Raw genomic sequence first — 20,617 nt, forward strand, 5'->3', positions numbered from 1 at the left:
AGCAGGACTTGGTACCTCCACTGATGACCCTTATAGTATGTATCACAGCATACTGTGTTAGCCACAAATGCCACATTATAAATTCCGTGAAGAAACAGATTGCTTATTCTTTTCATTTGTATTTGAGTTTTGTTACTTTGTTTTTGCTGTTGTTATTGTTTTTGCACTGAATAACAAGGATAGTTTTAATCACTATTTTTTTTTTATAAAGCCTTCATCTCTGAGAATCTAAAATCCTGTTGCTGTGACATGACAAAAACACTACTTAATAACCAAATTAACATTTACTTTTTATTTTGCCAAGTGAGTAAAAAAATGATTACAGAGGAAATACACTAAAGACTGGTCTGTAGTCTACAGCATGATAATCAGGTATGGAATACAGGATTACATTAGGAGAACCAAATGCAAGGAACTAATGAATTAAAAATGTTTCAAACAGTCTTGATCACTAACTGAATACAGGAATTAAGAACTGTCATCTGGAAAAGCCACAATAGATTAAAGAGCCAAACCTGGCCTTGGATTTAGGTTTAAATCCTGGCTTACAGTAACCAGCTGCTGAAGATACTAACTGTATTGCAAGCCATATGAAAACAGCCATTTCTTATTCATTTTAAAATTACCTGCACAGATCATCTGAGTGTAAATCTCAGCTCTCATTTATTAGCTGTGTAATATTCAAGGAAAGTTATATAATCTATGTTTCATTTTCCTCATCTATAAATTAATGGGGATAATAACTTTGTTATAAAGACTAAATTGAGAACATAAAGTTCTTGAAACAATCCATAATATATACTAAATATTAAATTAAAACCAATTACTATTGTATGGTTATTATTAACTCATCTTTAAAATTTTTTCAAACAAAAATGTCAAAGGAATACTATAAAGAACACTGTAGACCCTTTGCCTATATTTACCAACTGTTAAAATATTGACACATTTGCCTGATATTTATTTGTTGCTAAAACTGGCAGTAAGTAAAAAACAACATAAAACCTCAATGGAGGAAAAACTGAAGCATGGTGGGAAAAAAAGAATAAAACCAAGAAAGCTAGGAGGCAGAGAGAAACAAAGATGGAAGAGAAAGCAAGTATATAAGAGATCACTTTCAGAAAATGAAAGACTATTAAGATGAGGGGTGCACACAGACAGAAAGACAATGAAGATCTTGAAATTTTAGATCCTGAGAAGATGATAACAGTTCATACATGATAACATGAATCTCAGAAACAAAATGGAAAGTAAAATCACTTTCTAAGACTAAAGACACAAATCCAGGGGCAAAGGCATAAAGAGGACGAGAGGGAAAAAAAAAAAAAACAAATGAGTGAGAAAAAAATGAAACTTCTGGTCATAATGAAGCCAGAATTAAGGCAGGTAGTTAGTATAGAAATAAGGGATCAGGTCAAATCAAGGAAATGAAGCCATGAAGCCATCTGCCTCTGGAAGCTGGAGACTGCCCCTGGGAGAATGGAATGTCAAGGATCTCCAGAGCTCACTGATTACCAAATTTACCTGCCTTTATCAAGGACTGCAAGCAGGAGCTGCTAATTAATGCCCCCAGGGCCCTTATCTGCCTGAATCACCTTGGCCCTTCCCCTGCCCATGGCTTCTCACTTAATGCAAAACCAGGCCTAGTCACATAGGCCGGAAGGAGAGTTAAGGGGGAGAGTACTGGAGAACAAAAGAGACTCTAACCTATAAAAGATGTAGGGTGAGCTCACTTCTTAGGACTTTAGAACATCAGCCACGGCCCCCCTTCTTCCAGCTGGGAGAAGTCTGTATTATTAAGCTGCATTATTGCCTTGGCGTGCTTCTCTAGTATTCAATCTTCAACATTAGAAGGAGCAGGACTCGTCACCCTTAAACAGCGGTATCAATAATATCCCTTATTAAATTGACAGGTATAAATTAGTACTTCTGAACAAACTTTAGCAATTGTAGACTTTCAGCAGAAAAGCCAGGTGGTGAAAGCAATGGAAGACTGTAAGATGTTGTAAAGTGAATACACTAGTGTGTTACTGAAGGAGAACCTATGTGGGTGGTCACAGTCCAGGCAGGCTGGCAGATATGAAGAACTGAACTAACAAAGATATGGGTAAAGGCAGAAATGAGTTCAATAATAACAGAAGCATGAGAAAGAAATGTCCACTATCACCAATATTACTTAATATTATTCAGTAAAGAGACAATAAAATCAATAAGAAAAAAATAGGAGACCTTAATTTTATAAAGGTACAGTAATCAAGACAGTGTGGTATTACTGAAAGAACGGACAAAAAAACAGAATGCAATGGAGAGCTCAGAAATAGATCCACATATTCAACTGTAACCCACTTAAACTGAATCCATGTACAGTAGTCATACTTTATATTAAACCCACAAGCATGAAAACCACATTTCTGAATAATTATTTATTTACAGTATTAAAGAAAACTCCCTAAGCTATTTGTTTATATCCATAACATTATTCTATTCTTCCCCACTTCCAACAGAGCTTCTTGATTACTAAAATGTGTGATTATTGTGCTAATCTTAACCTTTTTGATTCACAGGTTAGACTAGGGAGTGCAGATATCTGTGTGTATATGTGTTGGGGGGAAAAGAGGATGAGATTTCCCTTCTTCGTTTCTTACCTAATCCAAGACACAATTTTGCCTTCAAAAAATCTTTAGTGTTTCTTTCCTCACCACCAATAAAAACTCTGTATGAAAGTTAAATGTATGAATAGATGATAAAACGTCAACTCTGAAATCTACCAAGACTGACTCTAGTTTGAAATATAGGATATGGAATTCCCACCCCAAAAAAATTAAATATATGTATTCTGATGTTCATAGTAATATTTGTTATGTTAGATTCAACAAGATGCCAATCAAAATTGTAGGAAGTTATTTTGTAGATATTGACAACATAATTTTGCAGAAAACAGAATAACCAACACATACTCAAGAGGGCAAAAGTCAGAGGACTGGTACTACCTAACCTTGAGAATTACTATATGAAGCCACATAATCAAGACAATGTGTTATTGGTGAAAGAACAGACAAAAAGATTAATAGAGTACAATGGGGAGCTTATAAATAAACCCACGTAAATATAGTCAACTGATCCTTGAAAAAGAAGTAAAGGCAATTCAATAGAGAAAAAGAATCTTTTCAACACATGAGACTGTAACAGCCAGGGATCTACATGCAAAAGAAAATGACCTTAAACCTCCCACAAAAATTAACCCAAATGGATCAAAGACCCAAATGTAGAATGCACAACTACATCTATGAGGCATAAAGGGAAAAAATCTAGGTGACCTTGGTTTTGTTAATGAGTTTTTAGAACATAAAAACTACAATCCAAGAAAAAAATAGTTGCTGAACTTCATAAATTTTCTTTCAAAATTTGCTCTGTGAAAAAGAGAAAAAACTGGGCTCAATGGAACACGTCCAATCCCAGTGAAAGAATGGACATTTTTTTAAGCTGTCTGTTTTATCTCAACTCCCTAATGTCTCCCTCCCAGTGATGGGAACAAAGCCCTTAAAGCTGTTCCAGGATATAAGATTACCAGAAACCGTTGACCAGAATCTACGCCCTGTTGTAAAACATTGTGAAACATGTTGTATGTTATCAGCAAACCCAGACCTCCTTTGGAATTTCCCGGCGGCTTTGTTCCCCTTTCCCCTTCCATGTGTGACCCCTCCCGATGTGTGGCTTCTGCCTTCATAAACTTGTAAGATTTTCTGCTACAGACTCGACTCCTCGACTCCTGTGTGAGTCACAAGTTGGGTCCCAGCGCCCTGGAATAAAAGCCTCTTGCGGTTTGCATCAAGTGATGCCTCCTGCGATTGATTGGGGTTGCTGTCAATCCATGGGACAGAGTTAGGGTCTCCTTTTTGGGGGTCTTACATTTGGGAGCTTGTCCGGGATCTGACAGCCCCCCCTCATCCGTGGAGTCGACCTTGGAAGTAAGAAGGGGTACCCCGAGGTTGTCTGTCTTTGTCTTGTGTTTTGTTAGTTGGTCTGATCCTGTGAGCGCGCTTTCGGTTTCGCAGCTGTTCGGCCGACTCGTGAGAGTGGCCGAACAGTGGTTGGTAGACATGCCTGGAGGGCCACAGGCTGCAGCCCTGGGGGACGCCCCAAGGGTGGAGGAGAGCCAGGGACGCCTGGTAGTCTCCTACAGTAAGGGCACTGATTGGGTTCAATTGTTGGATCAGAGATTGTCAAGATCACGCCCGTCTGATTCTGTTGCGTGTTTGTGGCGGACAAGGTGGGGTTAGTGGGTCCTCGTGTCTGTAGCATTTTTGTTGTTTGTGTTTCTAACGACAGGCGAACTGACGATGGGACAGACTGTGACAACCCCTCTTAGTCTGACATTAGACCATTGGGCTGAAGTTAAGGGAAGAGGTCGCGACCTATCAGTTGAGATCAAGAAAGGCCCATGGCGGACCTTCTGCTCCTCAGAATGGCCTGCTTTTAATGTAGGATGGCCAGCAGAAGGGACCTTTAATCTATCTGTCATTCTTGCTGTTAAAGAGATTGTTTTTCAGAAGGAACCTGGAGCCCATCCAAATCAGGAGCCCTACATTGTGGTCTGGCAGGATCTGGTGTAAAATCCACCCCCCTGGATTCGACCTTGGGTTGCAAAACCCAAGCCCCAGCCAGCCGCACAAATCCTAGCCGCCCAATCTCCCAGTTCTGGGGGGAAATCCAGTCACTCAGACCCCCCCAAGAAGGTTTATCCCGAAACCCAGGCTGACCACCTTCTCCTTGACTCACCTCCCCCATACCCTCCCGCCTCGGTCCCTGTAGGGGGTCAGGAAGAGCCAGAAGAACCACTGGCCCCTGCAGTCGCCCCCTCTGCTCCCCCTAACGAGTCTCTGCTGGGGCCCACGCAGGGCACCACAGGGCCTGCACAGGGTACCAGGAGCCAACGCAGAATAACTCCCAATACCACCGTTGCCCTTCCCCTAAGGGCTTATGGGCCCCCGCCGGTGGCAACAGATGGTGGACCGGCTCCTCCTCAGCCCCTCCAGTACTGGCCTTTTTCCTCCGCAGACTTGTATAACTGGAAAACTAATCATCCTCCCTTTTCAGAGGACCCCCAGCGCTTAACCGGGCTGGTGGAGTCTTTAATGTTCTCTCATCAGCCCACATGGGATGATTGCCAGCAGCTACTGCAGACCCTTTTCACTACTGAGGAGAGGGAGAGGATTTTATTGAAGGCAAGGAAGAATGTACCAGGAGCAGATGAACAACCCACCCAGCTCCCCAACATCATTGAGACTACCTTCCCCCTCTCCAGGCCTGACTGGGATTTCAACATGGCAGAAGGTAGGGAGCGACTGACAGTCTATCGCCAGACTCTAGTGGCCGGCCTCCGCAGGACAGCGAGATGCCCCACTAATTTGGCTAAGGTAAGAGAGGTTATCCAGGGGCCACGGAACCCCCGTCAGTATTTCTCGAGCGCTTAATGGAAGCTTTCAGGCGCTACACCCCGTTTGACCCTACCTCTGAGGGGCAAAGGGCTTCCGTGGCCAGGGCTTTTATAGGGCAGTCGGCAATAGATATTAAGAGAAAGTTGCAGAGAATAGAAGGGTTACAAGATTATACCCTACAAGATTTAGTTAAGGAGGCAGAGAATGTGTATCATAAGAGGGAAACTGAGGAAGAGAAGGAGCAAAGGAAAGAAAAGGAAAGAGAGGAAAGAGAAAACAATAGGGATCGTAAACAGGAGAAGAACCTAACACGGATTTTGGCCGCAGTAGTAGGTGAGAAAGGCCAGGAACAAACACAGGGCAGGGCTAAAAAAAGGGTCAGGTAACCTGGGCAACCGCACTCCATTAGACAAGGATCAGTGTGCCTACTGCAAGGAGAGAGTCTCTGGGCTAGAGAGTGTCCTAAGAAGAAGACCAGGCCCTCCAAGAAAGTATTAGCCCTAGAAGAAGAAGATTAGCAGGGACGGGGCTCTGAACCCCTCCCTGAGCCTAGGGTAACACTAGAGGTGGAGGGGAAGCCAGTTGAGTTCTTAGTAGATACTGGGGCTCAACACTCGGTCCTACTCGAACCGTCTGGGCCCATCTCCCACAAGAAATCGTGAGTCATAGGAGCTACAGGACACCAGCAGTACTCATGGACTACCCGAAGAACGGTAGACTTAGGAACGGGATGGATAACCCACTCGTTTCTAGTCATCCCTGAGTGCCCTGCACCTCTACTTGGGAGAGACCTCCTAACCAAAATGGGAGCTCAGATTACCTTCACCCCTGATGGCCCAGAGGTGACCCGAAGCAAGAGAATAACTACTGCCCTGACTATGCGCCTGGATGATGAACACAGACTTTTTGAGAGACAGGGAGCAAAAATATGTCACATAAATAACTGGTTGAACAGGTATCCAGGGGCATGGGCCGAAACGGCTGGAACAGGACTAGCCGCAGAAAGACCACCCATAGTTATAGAGCTTAAGGCCACATCTACTCCTGTGGCTGTATGTCAATACCCTATGACTAAAGAGGCCCGGGAAAGAATTAGGCCCCATATCCAGCGCCTCCTTCAGCAAGGTATCCTAGTGAAGTGTCAGTCACCATGGAACACTCCCTTGTTACCTGTTAAAAGGCACAGGAGACTATTGCCCGGTACAGGACTTAAGAGAAGTAAACAAGCGAGTATAGGACATCCACCCTACTGTACCTAACCCTTATAACTTGCTGAGCTCTCTTCCCCCGGATCATATTTGGTATACTATCTTGGACTTAAAGGACGCTTTCTTCTGCCTGAGACTACACCCTTCCAGCCAAAACATCTTCGCATTCGAGTGGAGGGACCCTGACTCTGGGACAACAGGACAATTGACTTGGACCCAATTACCCCAGGGGTTCAAGAATTCCCCGACCCTCTTCAATGAAGCTCTCTACCAAGATTTAGCCCACTTCCATGCCAGCCATCCCCAGGTAACACTTCTGCAGTATGTAGCTGACTTACTACTGGCCGGGGCCACAGAGGAGGAATGGCAACGGGGCCTGGGACTACTGCTAGAAGAACTTGCCCGCTTAGGATATCGGGCCTCCGCCAAGAAGGCCCAGATCTGCCAAAAGGAGGTAACGTACCTGGGGTACGCCCTCAAAGGGGGGCAGAGATGGCTAACGGAGGCCAGAATACAAACTGTGACTCAGATACCTGTTCCTTGCTCACCCCGTCAGGTGCCAGAATTTTTAGGGACTGCGGGGTTTTGCCGCCTGTGGATCCCCGGGTTCGCTACCCTGGCAGCTCCCCTCTCCTCTGACTAGAGAGGGTGCCTCATTTGAGTGGGGTAACGACCAGCAGCAGGCCTTTGATGACATCAAGAAGGCATTACTGTCTGCCCCAGCCCTGGCATTGCCGGATGTAGCAAAGCCCTTCATCCTATTTGTTGATGAGAGGAAGGGAGTAGCCCGAGGGGTGCTGACCCAGCCTCTAGGGCCATGGAAGAGGCCGGTAGCCTACCTCTCCAAGAAGCTAGACCCTGTTGCTAGTGGCTGGCCTGCCTGTCTGAGGTCCGTGGCAGCAGTGGCAGTATTGGTGAAAGATGCTGACAAATTAACTATGGGACAAAAGCTAACGGTCATTGCCCCTCACTCCTTGGAGAGCATCATCAGACAGCCCCCTGACCGGTGGCTGTCCAACGCCCGCATGACGCATTATCAGAGTCTCCTACTGAATGGAGACAGGATCCAGTTCAGGCTGCCTGCCATCCTCAATCCAGCTACCCTACTACCTGACACGTCCACCCAGGAGAGTGTGCTGCATACCTGTCAAGAGATACTAGCAGAAGAAATGGGGACCCGAAGGGACTTCCAAGACCAGCCCTTACCAGACGCTCAGCTGACCTGGTTCACTGATGGAAGCAGCTACATAATAGAAGGTAAAAGGGTAGCCGGGGCGGCGGTAGTGGATAATGAACAAACTATCTGGGCAAGCAGCCTACCCGAGGGGACGTTGGCTCAGAAGGCCAAGTTACTAGCTCTGACTCAGGCTCTGTGGTTGGCAGAGGGAAAAAAAAAAAAATTAACATCTACACTGACAGCAGGTATGCTTTCGCTACTGCCCATGTCCACGGGTCCATCTACCAGCAGCTGGGGCTGCTGACCTCGGCAGAGAAGGAAATCAAAAATAAAGAAGAAATTCTAAGCCTGTTAGAGGCTGTTCACCTTCCTAAGAAAGTAGCAATTATTCACTGCCCCAGACACCAAAAAGGGGGGTCAAAAGTTGCCAGAGAGAACCAAAGGGCTGACAGGGAAGCCAAGCGGGCGGCTCAAGAACTTAACGTCCTATCCTTGTCGGAGGAAAAACCGAGGTCTCACCCTAAGGATGTGGTATACCCCTCTTTTAGGAACTTTGAATATTCAGAACTAGACCTTGAGGAAATGGACAGATTAGGATTTCGCCTGGAGACTCCAGAGGGGATCCGGGAAACCTCAGAAGGAAAAAGAATTCTCCCTGAAAAACAGGCGATCATTTTTCTCAGACACCTTCACAAGTTAACTCATCTGGGCCCAAAACATTTAAAAACGCTTGTCCAGTCTTCACCGTATTACATCATGAAGCTCGGGGAGCTTGCAGATACAACTGTAAAAGAATGCAAGTCTTGCCAGATGGTGAATGCCCGGCCCAGCAAGCTACCTCATGGCAAACGGCTCCGAGGAGACCATCCTGGGAGTTACTGGGAAGTGGACTTTACTGAGGTAAAACCAGCCAGGTATGGATACAGATACTTATTAGTATTCATAGATACATTTTCAGGATGGGTTGAAGCCTTTCCTACCAAGAAGGAGACTGCTCAGGTGGTGGCCAAAACAATACTAGAGGACATCTTCCCGAGGTTCGGGGTGCCCAAGGTAATAGGGTCAGACAACAGCCCTGCGTTTGTTGCCCAGGTAGGTCAGGGACTGGCCAAAATCCTGGGGCTTAACTGGAAATTACGTTGTGCTTATAGGCCCCAAAGCTGAGGGCAGGTAGAAAGAATGAATAGAACTTTAAAAGAGGTCATGACTAAATTATCCTTAGAGACTGGCATAACAGACTGGACAGTCCTCCTTCCCTTTGCTTTGTTTCAGGTGCACAATACCCCTGGCTTCCTCAAGCTAACTCCTTTTGAAATCCTTTATGGGACTCACCCACCACTCGTTACCATACAACACCTTCCTTCCCCAGAATCTTACCGCTCTCAATCTCTATACACCAGATTAAAAGCCCTTGAGACTGTGCAGAGGGAGGTGTGGAATCGGTTGGCCGAGGCCTACAAGCCTGGGGACCTAATAAGTGCTGTACAGGTACTAATGCTCAGGCAACAATACCAGTCCCTCCACCAAGGAAATAGCTTCGGAGAAGAGTATATAGAGTATATAGAGACGGAAGTTCCATGATTAGAACTTACCAAAAAGCAAATGGGTAATGAAAGAATGGACATTTTTTTTAAGCTGTCTGTTTTATCTCAACTCCCTAACGTCTCCCTCCCAGTGATGGGAACAAAGCCCTTAAAGCTGTTCCAGGATATAAGATTACCAGAAACTGTTGACCAGAATCTACGCCCCGTTGTAAAACATTGTGAAACATGTTGTATGTTATCAGCAAACCCAGACCCCCTTTGGAATTTCCTGGCGGCTTTGTTCCCCTTTTCCCCTTCCGTGTGCAACCCCTCCTGATGTGTGGTTTCTGCCTTTATAAACTTGTAAGATTTTCTGCTAGGGACTCAACTCCTCAACTCCTGCGTGAGTCACGAGTTGGGTCCCAGCGCGCTGGAATAAAAGCCTCTTGCGGTTTGCATCAAGTGACACCTTCTGTGGTTGATTGGGGTTGCCAACGATCTGTGGGACAGAGTTAGGGTCTCCTTTTTGGGGTCTTACACCAGAGATGCAGGAGGCTAAGGCAGGAGGATCTCAAATTGGAAGCCAAGTGCTGCAATGTATTGAGAGACCCTGTTTCAAAATAAAAAATTGGATTTTAAATTTAAAAAAAAAAAAGACCGAAAATGTAGCTCAGTGGTAAATTGACCCTGGGTTCAATCTCTAGGATCACACACAAAAAAAGAAAAAAGCAACAATAAGAAAAACCACAGGATGAGAGAAAACACTTGCCAAACATATCTCTGATAATGGGTTAGTACCTAAAATATACAAAGAACTGTAGGAACTCAATAAAAAGAGAGAGAAAAAACCCAAAGGAGCTGTCATTCACTGCTGATGGGAATGCAAAGCATAAACAGCAAATCAAAGCAACAACAAATCCTAGAGGAAGGAATCTAATTTGAGTAATTTGCATAGTATTTACATTTATCTTTTCAAAATTTTTGTGACAAGCAAAAAATCATGTTCATTTATTCCCTCAGATAATGGTACAAAGGGAGAAGAGGAAGAAGGGGAAGGGAAAAACAACTTGAAAACTGACCAAAAACTTCCCAAATTTGATAAAAAATATTTACCTGCATTTTCGCAAAGCTCAACAAACTCCAGGTATATAACAGGCTGAAACAGACACACTTAAAACATATCATAATTTACTTATCAAAAGAAAAAGTGAGAATTCTTAATGCAGCAAGGGAAAGAAAATGTGATTCATCATGTCAACAAAGTGTTCTATATCAGGCAAAACTATCTTCAAAATAAAGGAAAAATTAATATACTCCCACATAAACAAGAGCTGAGAATCTGTTATTAGCAGACCTTCCCTACAAGATGTAGTAACATTGGAGACTTCAGTACCTCCAATACCTGACTTTCAATAACAAACAGAATGATATGTAAAAGAATAAAACTGGAGCAATACTGCACACCAGCAAGACCTAATATATATCTATAAAACATCTATAGAGATTGAATTAGTAAAAAAAAAAAAAAAAATTGTTACAAAGAAAAGTCCAAGCCAAAACAAGAATTAAATTAAAATCCTTCACAAATTATTTTCAAACCTTTATATGGAAAGAACATTTCCCCATTCAATCTATACAGTCCTGAAACCAAAACCAGACAATGTATCTCAAGGAAACTACAGACCAATATTTCCTAAGAATATACATAAAAACATCCTCAACAAATTCTAGAAAATTGAACCAGACAACATATAAAAGAAATATACACCAAGAGCAATTGAGATTTATTCAAGAAAAGACTGGTTCAACATCTGAAAAATCAATGTTACATGCCACATTTAGTAGAAGGGGGGATGGTGGTGATTATCTCAATAGATTAAAAAAAAGCATTTGACAAAATCCAACACTCTGATGATAGAAGCCCTCAACAAACTACGAGTAAAGGGAACTTCTTCAATTGATAAAGATAATCTGTGAAGAACCCACAACTAATATTTTACTTAACAGTGAAAAGACTAAAATGTTTTCCCCTTAATATCAGAAGTGAGACATAACTTGATTCTCACCACTTCTATTCAATACCAGAGAGTCTAGCCATAGCCGCCATGAAAGAGAAAAAAAGAATATCCAGACTGGAAAAGTAAAACCATTTATTCTCTGCTGACATATCTTGTGTATAAAGAACCCTAAAGGCCTAAAGAGACTCACTTGCATTACACTTCAGCAACTAAAAATTGTAGCAAAGTTTATAATGAAGGAACAAAAGTTAACCAAGGGGCCATGATTTTTGTACATTATAGGCAGGTACCAGTAAAGGAGAATTAATTCAGTTAAATGCCCTGAATCTCAAAGAAAAGGCATTTAAGAATATTTTATTTAGAAGTAACAATGAAGAAGGAAGATAAAGACTATCTCAAAACAGTAAAGAACTAATGTGAAATCTTGGCCAGCTACTCCTCCAATAGAAGATTAAAATCCAGAACTCAAAACACTTTTACCAAAAAACCATATAACCCAATCAATATAGGCAGAAGAACTAAACAGAAACTTCTCAAAAGAAGAAATGCAAATGGAGTTGAAAACTATTCAACATTTTTAGCAATCAGGGAAATGTAAATCAAAACTTAAGATTTCACCTCACCCCAGTCAGAATGGCAACAATCAAGAACACAAATAATAATAATGTCAGTGAGATTATGGGGGAAAAGGTACACTTGTACATTGTTGTTAGAACTGAGAACTAGTACAACCACTATGAAAAGCAGTATGGAGATTTCTCAAAAAACTAGGAACGGAACTACCATATGACCCAGCTATACCACTCCTTGGAATTTATCCAAAAGAACTAATAAAATCATACCATAGTAATATAGTCACTTCAACATTTATAGCAGCACAATTAACAACAGCTAAATTATGGAGTCAATTCAGATGCCCATCAATAGATGAATGGATTAAGAAATTATGATGTGTGCATGTACACGTGCACATGCACACACACACACACACACACACACACAAATGGACTTCTAGTCAGTCATAAAAAAGAATGAAATTATGACATTTGTCAGTAAATGAATGGAAATGGAGAATATTGTGCTAAGTGAAATAAACCAAACTCAGAAACTAAAAGGCAGAATGTTTTCTGTTATATGCAGAAGCTAGAGTAAAGGAAAGGAAAGGGAGAAAAAAGGATAGAACATATTAAAGATAAAGGGAAGAACAGTAATATAGAAGATCAAGAGGCAGAGTGAAGGAATTGGTAAAGGCAGGCAATGCAGAATGAATTCTTAAAACATCATGTTACATGCATATAAAAATACCATGGGGAATTTCATCTTTATACATAAATAAAAAGAACCAATTACATATAAATAAATAGATGAGCATAAGGAAGTCTGGTAGAGTAGAGGAAAGAGAACAAAGGAAGGAAGGAGGCTGGGAGGGAAAAGAGGGAGAAAAAGGGAGACCATGAATTGAAATCAAATTCTATGCATGTATGAGTTTGTTGGAATGAACCCAACTACTATGTATAACTATAAAACTTAAAAATGAACACTCAACACAAAACAAAACAAGGTTGATTAGAAAATAAGAATCCACTACTAGGGAAGAAGTACATTTAGGAAAGAGCTAGAATTCAGTTACAATTAGGACAACGTAGACAAAGAGGTCAAGGGAGTAAGTTAGGATGTGAGTTGAAGTTGTTGAAAAGGAAGAACTGTAGGGAAAAGAGGGAGTAGAAGATAAGGTCAGGTTAAAAGAGAGAGTAATATTATGATGAGAATAAGAGAATACAGTCAGCAGTTCTCAACATTTAGTATTCCCAATATCTCTGAGTTATGGATAAGACATCCTATAATTAACTATGAGAATGATGGAAATTGAGAGAAGAAAGGAAACCAGTGTTCCAAAAATCAAGAGGGAATTTTGTACATGTAATATTAAAAAGTTCCTGGGGTGAATACATCCAAACTCTTAAGGCATAGAGAGAAAATAACAGTTTTAAGGTATGCTTGGGTATGGTTTCTTTGAGAGGAGTTTTATTTTGGTATTACCCATCCTTATAACTATTTCTGGGGGATCCAAAAAACTCAGCACAGCCCCCCAGAAAGTCTGAGGAGAAATCAATAAACTGTTTAACCTATAACAATTCACAACAAATCAGGGTGCCTCAGCCCATTTGTTATAAATCTCTGTACTAAATTAGAGATTACCAACCCCTAAGAATGCTGTGCATTTTCTCTCTTCTAAGAATCACTGGTGTGAATACTAATCACAAGTCAATTAGAATATAGTTTGTAAAAGGAATCTGTAGTATGTTTATCATACTACAGATAGTTTATCTTTTACTATCATTTGAAAAATCACATTACTACAATTTGTATTTATGGGATCAACGGGGATCAACGGAGTTCACCGTTTCAAAAACTTAACTTTAATTTGTCCATTCTTATGCTTATTTGATCAGGGAACTTCTATTTTCTACACCTATTGATATCCAGGGTATACAATTTTTTAGAGAATGTTGCTTAACTTTTCTGACAGATGATTACACTCAACCTTAGTTTGATCATTCCCAAGGATAGAGATAACTACCTCTAGATAATTCACTTCATTTTGGACAGTCTGATTAAGTCTCACTTTAAGGTAAAATTTCCCACCCTTTACCTTAAACTCATAATACAACAGTTTTGTTATTTAGTCAGATCAGATTTCTCCAAATGATGAAGCAATCCAGCCATGCTAAACTTCGAAGTTCTCGGAAAATGCCATACCCTATCACGTTTTCCATGTGGAATGCCTACCCTTCTGTAGAACCCACTCCTCTGTAATCCCTACAATCATAATTTTAGAATCAGTTCAATAGTTACATCATTTATTCTGTGCTATCTTACAACAAAAACCAGCTGCTGCATGCTCTTGGAGTCTGTTATATATCACCTTATCAAGGCACCTAACATCACTGCACTATAACTGTCCATATGCCTGTCTCTCCTACAGTCTCTGAGCATTCTGGCAACAGGAAGTAAACACTACTCATCTTTGTGTGCGATGGAACAAGCACATGAATCTTACTCTAACTTATATAAAGGCAAAGATGTCTACTGAGCTCATTCACTGCTGAATTCTTTTTACCATCTTCAACCCCAATGTTCTATAAAGTCACTACCAATCCACAGCTTTCACTTCTCACACTATCTCCAAATTCATCCCAGCTTGGGAATTCAGGATAGGTTCTCAATGAATATTTGTTAGTACATGAACAAATCTTAAGAATAAACAATGATTCATGTTTTAGTTAGGTTTCTCAAGTTGTATTAGGTTGTCCTTTAATTTACCTTCTTATAAACTTACTATCAGAGATTAAGGAATCATAACCTTCATTATTAGCAATAAATGTCTTTACATCATGTTCTTGCCTGATAATACCCACTCTCTATGTCCATTCCTTATCAAAAACCTAGATGTGAGAAGCAGAACAGCAAAAATAATGAAATAACATTATTCCAGACATTCCTCCAGATCTTCTCAATTTTATCCTTTTACTGAATTATACAAACAAAGATTTTTAGTTGAAATTCATTGATTTAGGATTCACTAAAAAAAATTGCTTTGTTTCAACTGGACTATTATCTTTTGCAGCTTGCATTAAAGAACATAACTAAGAAAGAGAGATAAGAAAATTATCATTTTTTTCTACTTTGGGAAGCTCTCCATGCCCTGTCAACCAGTCCAAGATATTCTCCTCCAAAGAAATCATGCTAAGAAATTCTCTCAGGTTTTTATCTCATAAAAGCAAATAAATTCAGGAAAAACATAACCTTTATCTTATGCACACTAGGTATCTTATAACAGATCAAGTTTAGTTCTTTGCTTTTCCTACACAGAATCTTAAAAACATTTTTGTTTCCTACTTTGGAGTATACAAGGCTATTATGTTTTCCTTTCACTATTTCTTCACCCAAATTTTATTGTTTGTATAATAAACATGTTTCAGAATGACCTCAAATTCCTTGTGGAATGAGATGAGGCAATGAAAAATAAAAATTTAGTAACAGCCATTGGGTGCCTACTCTTCACTGTTCCAGGCACTTTTATTCTTGATCCTCAAATACTAAGAAAAAGGTATTATTAAGTACCTTCTACAGATGGTAAACCAAAATAGAGAGAGGTTAAATAAATGATGTAAACTTGCAAAGCTAATCTGTGGTAGGGAAGTCTTTGATCCCAGTCTTGGATGACTACAAAGACCTATTAAACATTAGGTAAGATCAAATTAAAGTTTATTCTACACTTCAAAAAGGAAAATACTTCTAGCATTATATGTATTTTCTTCTGTTTCTAGCGGTGCTTGTGAAATTTGTTTAAATTTGAGCTTATTATATAAGTAAAATCAAACCACTTGGAACTAATTTTACACATTATTATTTAGAAGAATTGTAAATGTTAACAAAGTCAACATTAAATCATCTCCTAATGAGAACTATTTAAAAAAAACACACACAAAAATCCAAATAGTAGATACAGATACAATATTTATAATAAAGTTAATATTTGGGTCACAAAATAATAATTGTTAACTCTAATCAGCATCACACATAACTAACTAGGGATATCTTTGGCTTAAAAACTAGACAAGATCAGTTTTGGGGCAGAATTATTATTTAAATTAAACAGAGGATGGAAAATTGAATCTATGTTAAAATAATATTACTCTTATATTACTCACCTGCTCAAGTCACTTTTACCATGATGATGATAGTGGTCAGGATGGCTGAGGTGGTAATGTTCCTGTCCACTCCACCTCTGGGGTGGTCTTTTCCAAAATCCTTCCTGAGACTGCCGAACATTTCTGTCTGGTCGGTCAAAGCGGTTCATATTGTCACACTCCACTAAACAAATTCAAAAGCAAAAGACTAAACATGTACACGCTATAAAAGTTGGCTACTTAGGCTTCATAATTAAATGCTAAAAATACAAAAGTAATATTCTAAAAATACCAGACATGTATGCTAGCTAATCACAAAATAAAGATTTCCAGAAGAAAAATAACCAGTTCTTTTGGTAAAAACTAAACTTCATATTATTCAAACTGAAGTGAATTACAATACTTTTACATCACAGTCACTTAGTGAACAATTAACTGCCACAATGTTGTAAAGCAAGCAAATCCTTCTTGAAATCAAGATTATACATTTCAAATACCAGCAATCGGTTACAAGTGGTGCTCATAACTATCTCAAAATTGGTTCTGACTTCAGAAGAAAAAATCAAAGGAAAAAGTAGATTTTAAGTCCAATAGAGAATTCATTCCTAAAAACGAATGCCACAATTAATTTTCTCTGATTTCAGGAATCACAAATTATTTCTTAAATTAAGCTTACATTTTTAGAAAGTAAAATGCTTCCATCTGCCTGTGGTAGAGCTTGTTCAAAAAGTCTAAAATGCCACTGAAAACAAAGCCAGTACTTTGCAACAACAAATAGTACACTCCCTGAAATCCAAATACCACAAAAAAAACACGAAAAGAATCTATTTGAAACTCCCCAAGCTTCTTCACTTACCCAAACACTTTTTCCTGACATATCTGAGCACTCACTAAGAGAGTTACTTTGTACAAGGGAGACATTGTGTTTTGCCCGCTGCCTACTCAGACATAGTTGCATACAAGGCACTGCCGAACAGGCCTTCCTTCCTGCTCAACTCCCAGCCCTCCCTGTGGGAAGCAAGCCCAGTCTGCCCTGTGACTCCATCTTCACTCAGTGCTTGCATAGCTACTGAGTTAGGACTGTTACTAAAAATACTGCTGAACACTAACCCAAGCAACAGAACAGGAAGGATTTCTACAGTTTAAGATCTATTATGAGAAAGTTCAAGTCTTACATGTTTAAAATTCCTTGCGATTAAAAAGCTTTAGAAATCAAGATAATTCCCCATTTTAAAAAAATGTACTTGTCTAAGTGACTAATTAATGAAAAACTTTAATCCGAAATACACCAAGTGTCTTGTTACAACACAGCAGATGAAAACAAACTTCCCAATCCTAAAAAAGATGATATAGAGAAAATAAAATGTAGATGTTCAATCCTTTTATCCACAGAACCCACTTATTCTAAATGCATAACAGCTTAAATAAGCTTTTGTACAGGATATTGAAATTCTGTTTACATCACTAGAGGAGTCACTAGGAGTCAATGAGGGAAGTGGAAATACATGTTTTCATAGATTTTTTTTTAATTTTAAAGAAACATTTTTAAAAAGAATCTTACATTTGAAATTATTTGCAACAACTTCTTCAATTACAGAAAACCTACAGATAATAAAATGCATGTTGACTCTTATGTTTAAAAAAAAACAATAGAAAATTAGATTGCTGAAGAAAAAAATTTCTTTTTAAATCTTAAGATTTAAAACTACATTTAGCAACATCATTTATAAACTCACATTTGTGTTATACTCATGGATTCTGTTAAGTTCTGTAAGTATTTTTCCCTGGCATTAAGATATTACTTTAGGCCAGGCACGGTGGCACATGCCTGTAATCCTAGCAGCTCGGGAGGCTGAGGCAGGAGGATCATGAGTTCAAAGTCAGCCTCAGCAACTTATCAAGGCCCTAAGCAACTCAGGGAGACTCTGTCTCTAAATAAAATATTAAAAAGGGCTGGGGATGTGGCTCAGTGGTTAAGCGCCTTCGTGTTCAATCCCTGGTACCAAAAACAAACAAAAAAAATGTTACATCTATCAATTTTACATAGCTGAGGCATAATACACATGTACTTTTAAATATCTGGGATTTATATTTTTCCTTTGTTCAGGCAGAAAAAATTCTACTTACTCCACAAACAAGACATTTTGTCATCAGAATCACCTGATATATTCTTAGAATGGTATCAACACAGTACACACAGAGTAACAAGAAGCAAACAAACTAGGCAAGTAAGCCAGGAGATGAGTTATATATTGTGGGCAATTACAATGCAAAAATTTATGTGCTAGTTCTGTGTCTGTTAATGGCTGTTGTTACCACACACAAACTCCGAATTGGGAGTCCTTACTGAAATTTGAACCTAATCATGGGCATAATGGCAAATAAGCACTGGAAATAAACATTTGCCAAAACTACAGAAGACAAATGTTCAAATTACAACAGAGTGGTTTAACCTCTAAAAGAAATGTTTCAAAACTCTGCAGGGATCCCCCTACCTATAGCCCTATCTGAGACAACCATCAATTACATGCTTATATACTTTAAAATGTAGCCATGAAAATAATGTGAAATAACATTAGTGGTGGTTTCTTTGAAAAAAATTAAGATTCCGTGACAGTATGAAATAAGTAATATAGAAAAAAGAAAATGGAAAGCAAACAAAATTATAAGATGGAGATAAATCAAAACCAGTTTCCAGAGACTAACAAATGAAGACCAGGACAGTTAAAACCAAGAACAAAAATAAGTTCCTCTGAATGTATAACACCATAAGGTAAGTTGAGACCTGTGGTTAACTACAGAAACAGTAAGGTGACTCTAAAGGTATCCCAATTAAAAAATATTTAGTCCACTGTGGAGTCCTGTTAGAGAAGAAATATAAGTCTTCAGAAGGTAGTCTCCGGCATTGAAAAAAAAAAAAAAAAAAAGCAGATTTCGCTGCTTTTACTATGAGAGATAATATCAGGATTTTACCCTGTGAAGCATGAAAAAGGATCTAATATGGTTAACTGAAAGGTATATGATGTGAAGATGACTATGTCTAATTCTCATCATACCCATCTTTTTCTGATTTGATAAAGGAACAAAATATGATACCAAAAGTACTCTAGATTACTTCTTTTATAACTTTAATATTCCAAGAAAATAAAGGATGGCATAGGAATATTTCTTAGCTAAGAAGATTGCAGGAAGATATTATAAATCACAAAGCCTAAGAAGAAGGTACTTTTCAGATCTTACAATCTGATTTTTAAAAATTTTCAATTGCAATTTGGTTTAAAAGCAGAAGAGCTCACGTACAAGAAAATTAAAATAAACATAAGCCTTGTTATTACTGAAAATAATTAGTACTGAAATAGAAAAATAAATTTCTATAAGAAAATACAGTAATTAGAAGTAGTCAAGGATATTACTAACCTTATATATTCAACAAAAAGTTTAGCAAAAATATAGCCATACAGCATTTAACATGAAATACATGCAGTTTAGTAAGCATTATAACATTCTATGTGGTTCAGAAGATGATAAGAAAGACAGTTTTTCAACAAAGAAAAGTTTAAATAGGATGGATAAAAAGTACACCTAAGAAGGTATATACTATGGAAATTCATGAACCTGATAATTATGCTATATGGTATGACGTGCCTGATGTCAGGTTTCAGTCTATAGGCAATGTAGTAGTCAAGAAGTTCCTGGACAAGAAAATAAAGCATCATAACTATGCTTCTTACATAATGCCAAGTATTCATTTGGGAGATATCTTAGAATAAAAAGGGAGCAAATCTCAAACACCCAATGGTATTCTAAATGAAATTCAGATGCCAAAACTGTTGCTTAAAAAATTCCTTGGCTAAGGTAAAAAGAAAAACATTTTAAAAAATTAAAACAAACTCTCTTTAAGGTCCTTCCAAACCATAACACAAACCTAAAGTCCTTTCTCTTATTATTACTCTTCCCTCATTCTATGCTTGATTTCCCTCGAAGCCATCTCTCTCTCTGACCTTTGGCCTTAAGCTGGTCAAAAACCTAAAAAGTGCAATATCACTTAAAGGTAAATTTTCTTCAGAATAGGGAAAACCACACAAGGCTGATTTTAAAACCTGGTTTTATTCTGAACTAAGATTTAGGGCCATATACTCTAAAGTCTAAACAAGACTGGGAGAAACTTACAGAGAAACTTAGAATGGTTTTAGGAACTGATAATTTAGTGCTTTGAACTCTATACCAACAAATTCACAAAAAGGAATCCTAGACACAAATAATTAAGAAAGGGAAAGTATAGTAAAGAATGTGAAGGTGATTTAAGAATACAAGATTGCTGCATGAGAAACTAAAAGGTTTAGAAAAGGATTTTCAAAGGCTGTCAACAAAGTCCTGTAAGGGGGGGGTGGGGAGAGTCCTACATCCACTGCAAATATCAGGGACAAACTAATCACTTTCCATGAAAGAAGAAATAAAGTAAACACCTTCATTATCAGACAACATTGCCTGAACGCTTTGGAAAGAACCTTTGGAGGCAGGGGGCAGAATAAAGTTCAGAATAAAATAATGTCCTTCAC

At 39.1% G+C, this 20,617-nt stretch overlaps 1 protein-coding gene across 7 annotated transcripts in view; it reads right to left on the reverse strand.

Moving 5' to 3' along the window:
* CCSER2 (coiled-coil serine rich protein 2) overlaps positions 1–20,617 on the reverse strand; it is a 172,038-nt gene that overhangs the window by 67,280 nt on the left and 84,141 nt on the right. For 6 of the 7 annotated variants that reach the window (XM_079138197.1, XM_079138196.1, XM_079138195.1 and 3 more), the window contains one exon: positions 16,080–16,242. In XM_079138197.1, coding sequence (XP_078994323.1) covers positions 16,080–16,242 — 163 coding nt within the window. Of the gene's footprint in view, positions 1–16,079; positions 16,243–16,914; positions 17,149–20,617 lie in introns of those variants that run through there. The other variant, XM_079138201.1, reaches the window with a different exon arrangement.

This window comes from Sciurus vulgaris (genome assembly GCF_902686455.1).
Source record: "Sciurus vulgaris genome assembly, chromosome: 4".
NCBI lineage: Eukaryota > Metazoa > Chordata > Mammalia > Rodentia > Sciuridae > Sciurus > Sciurus vulgaris.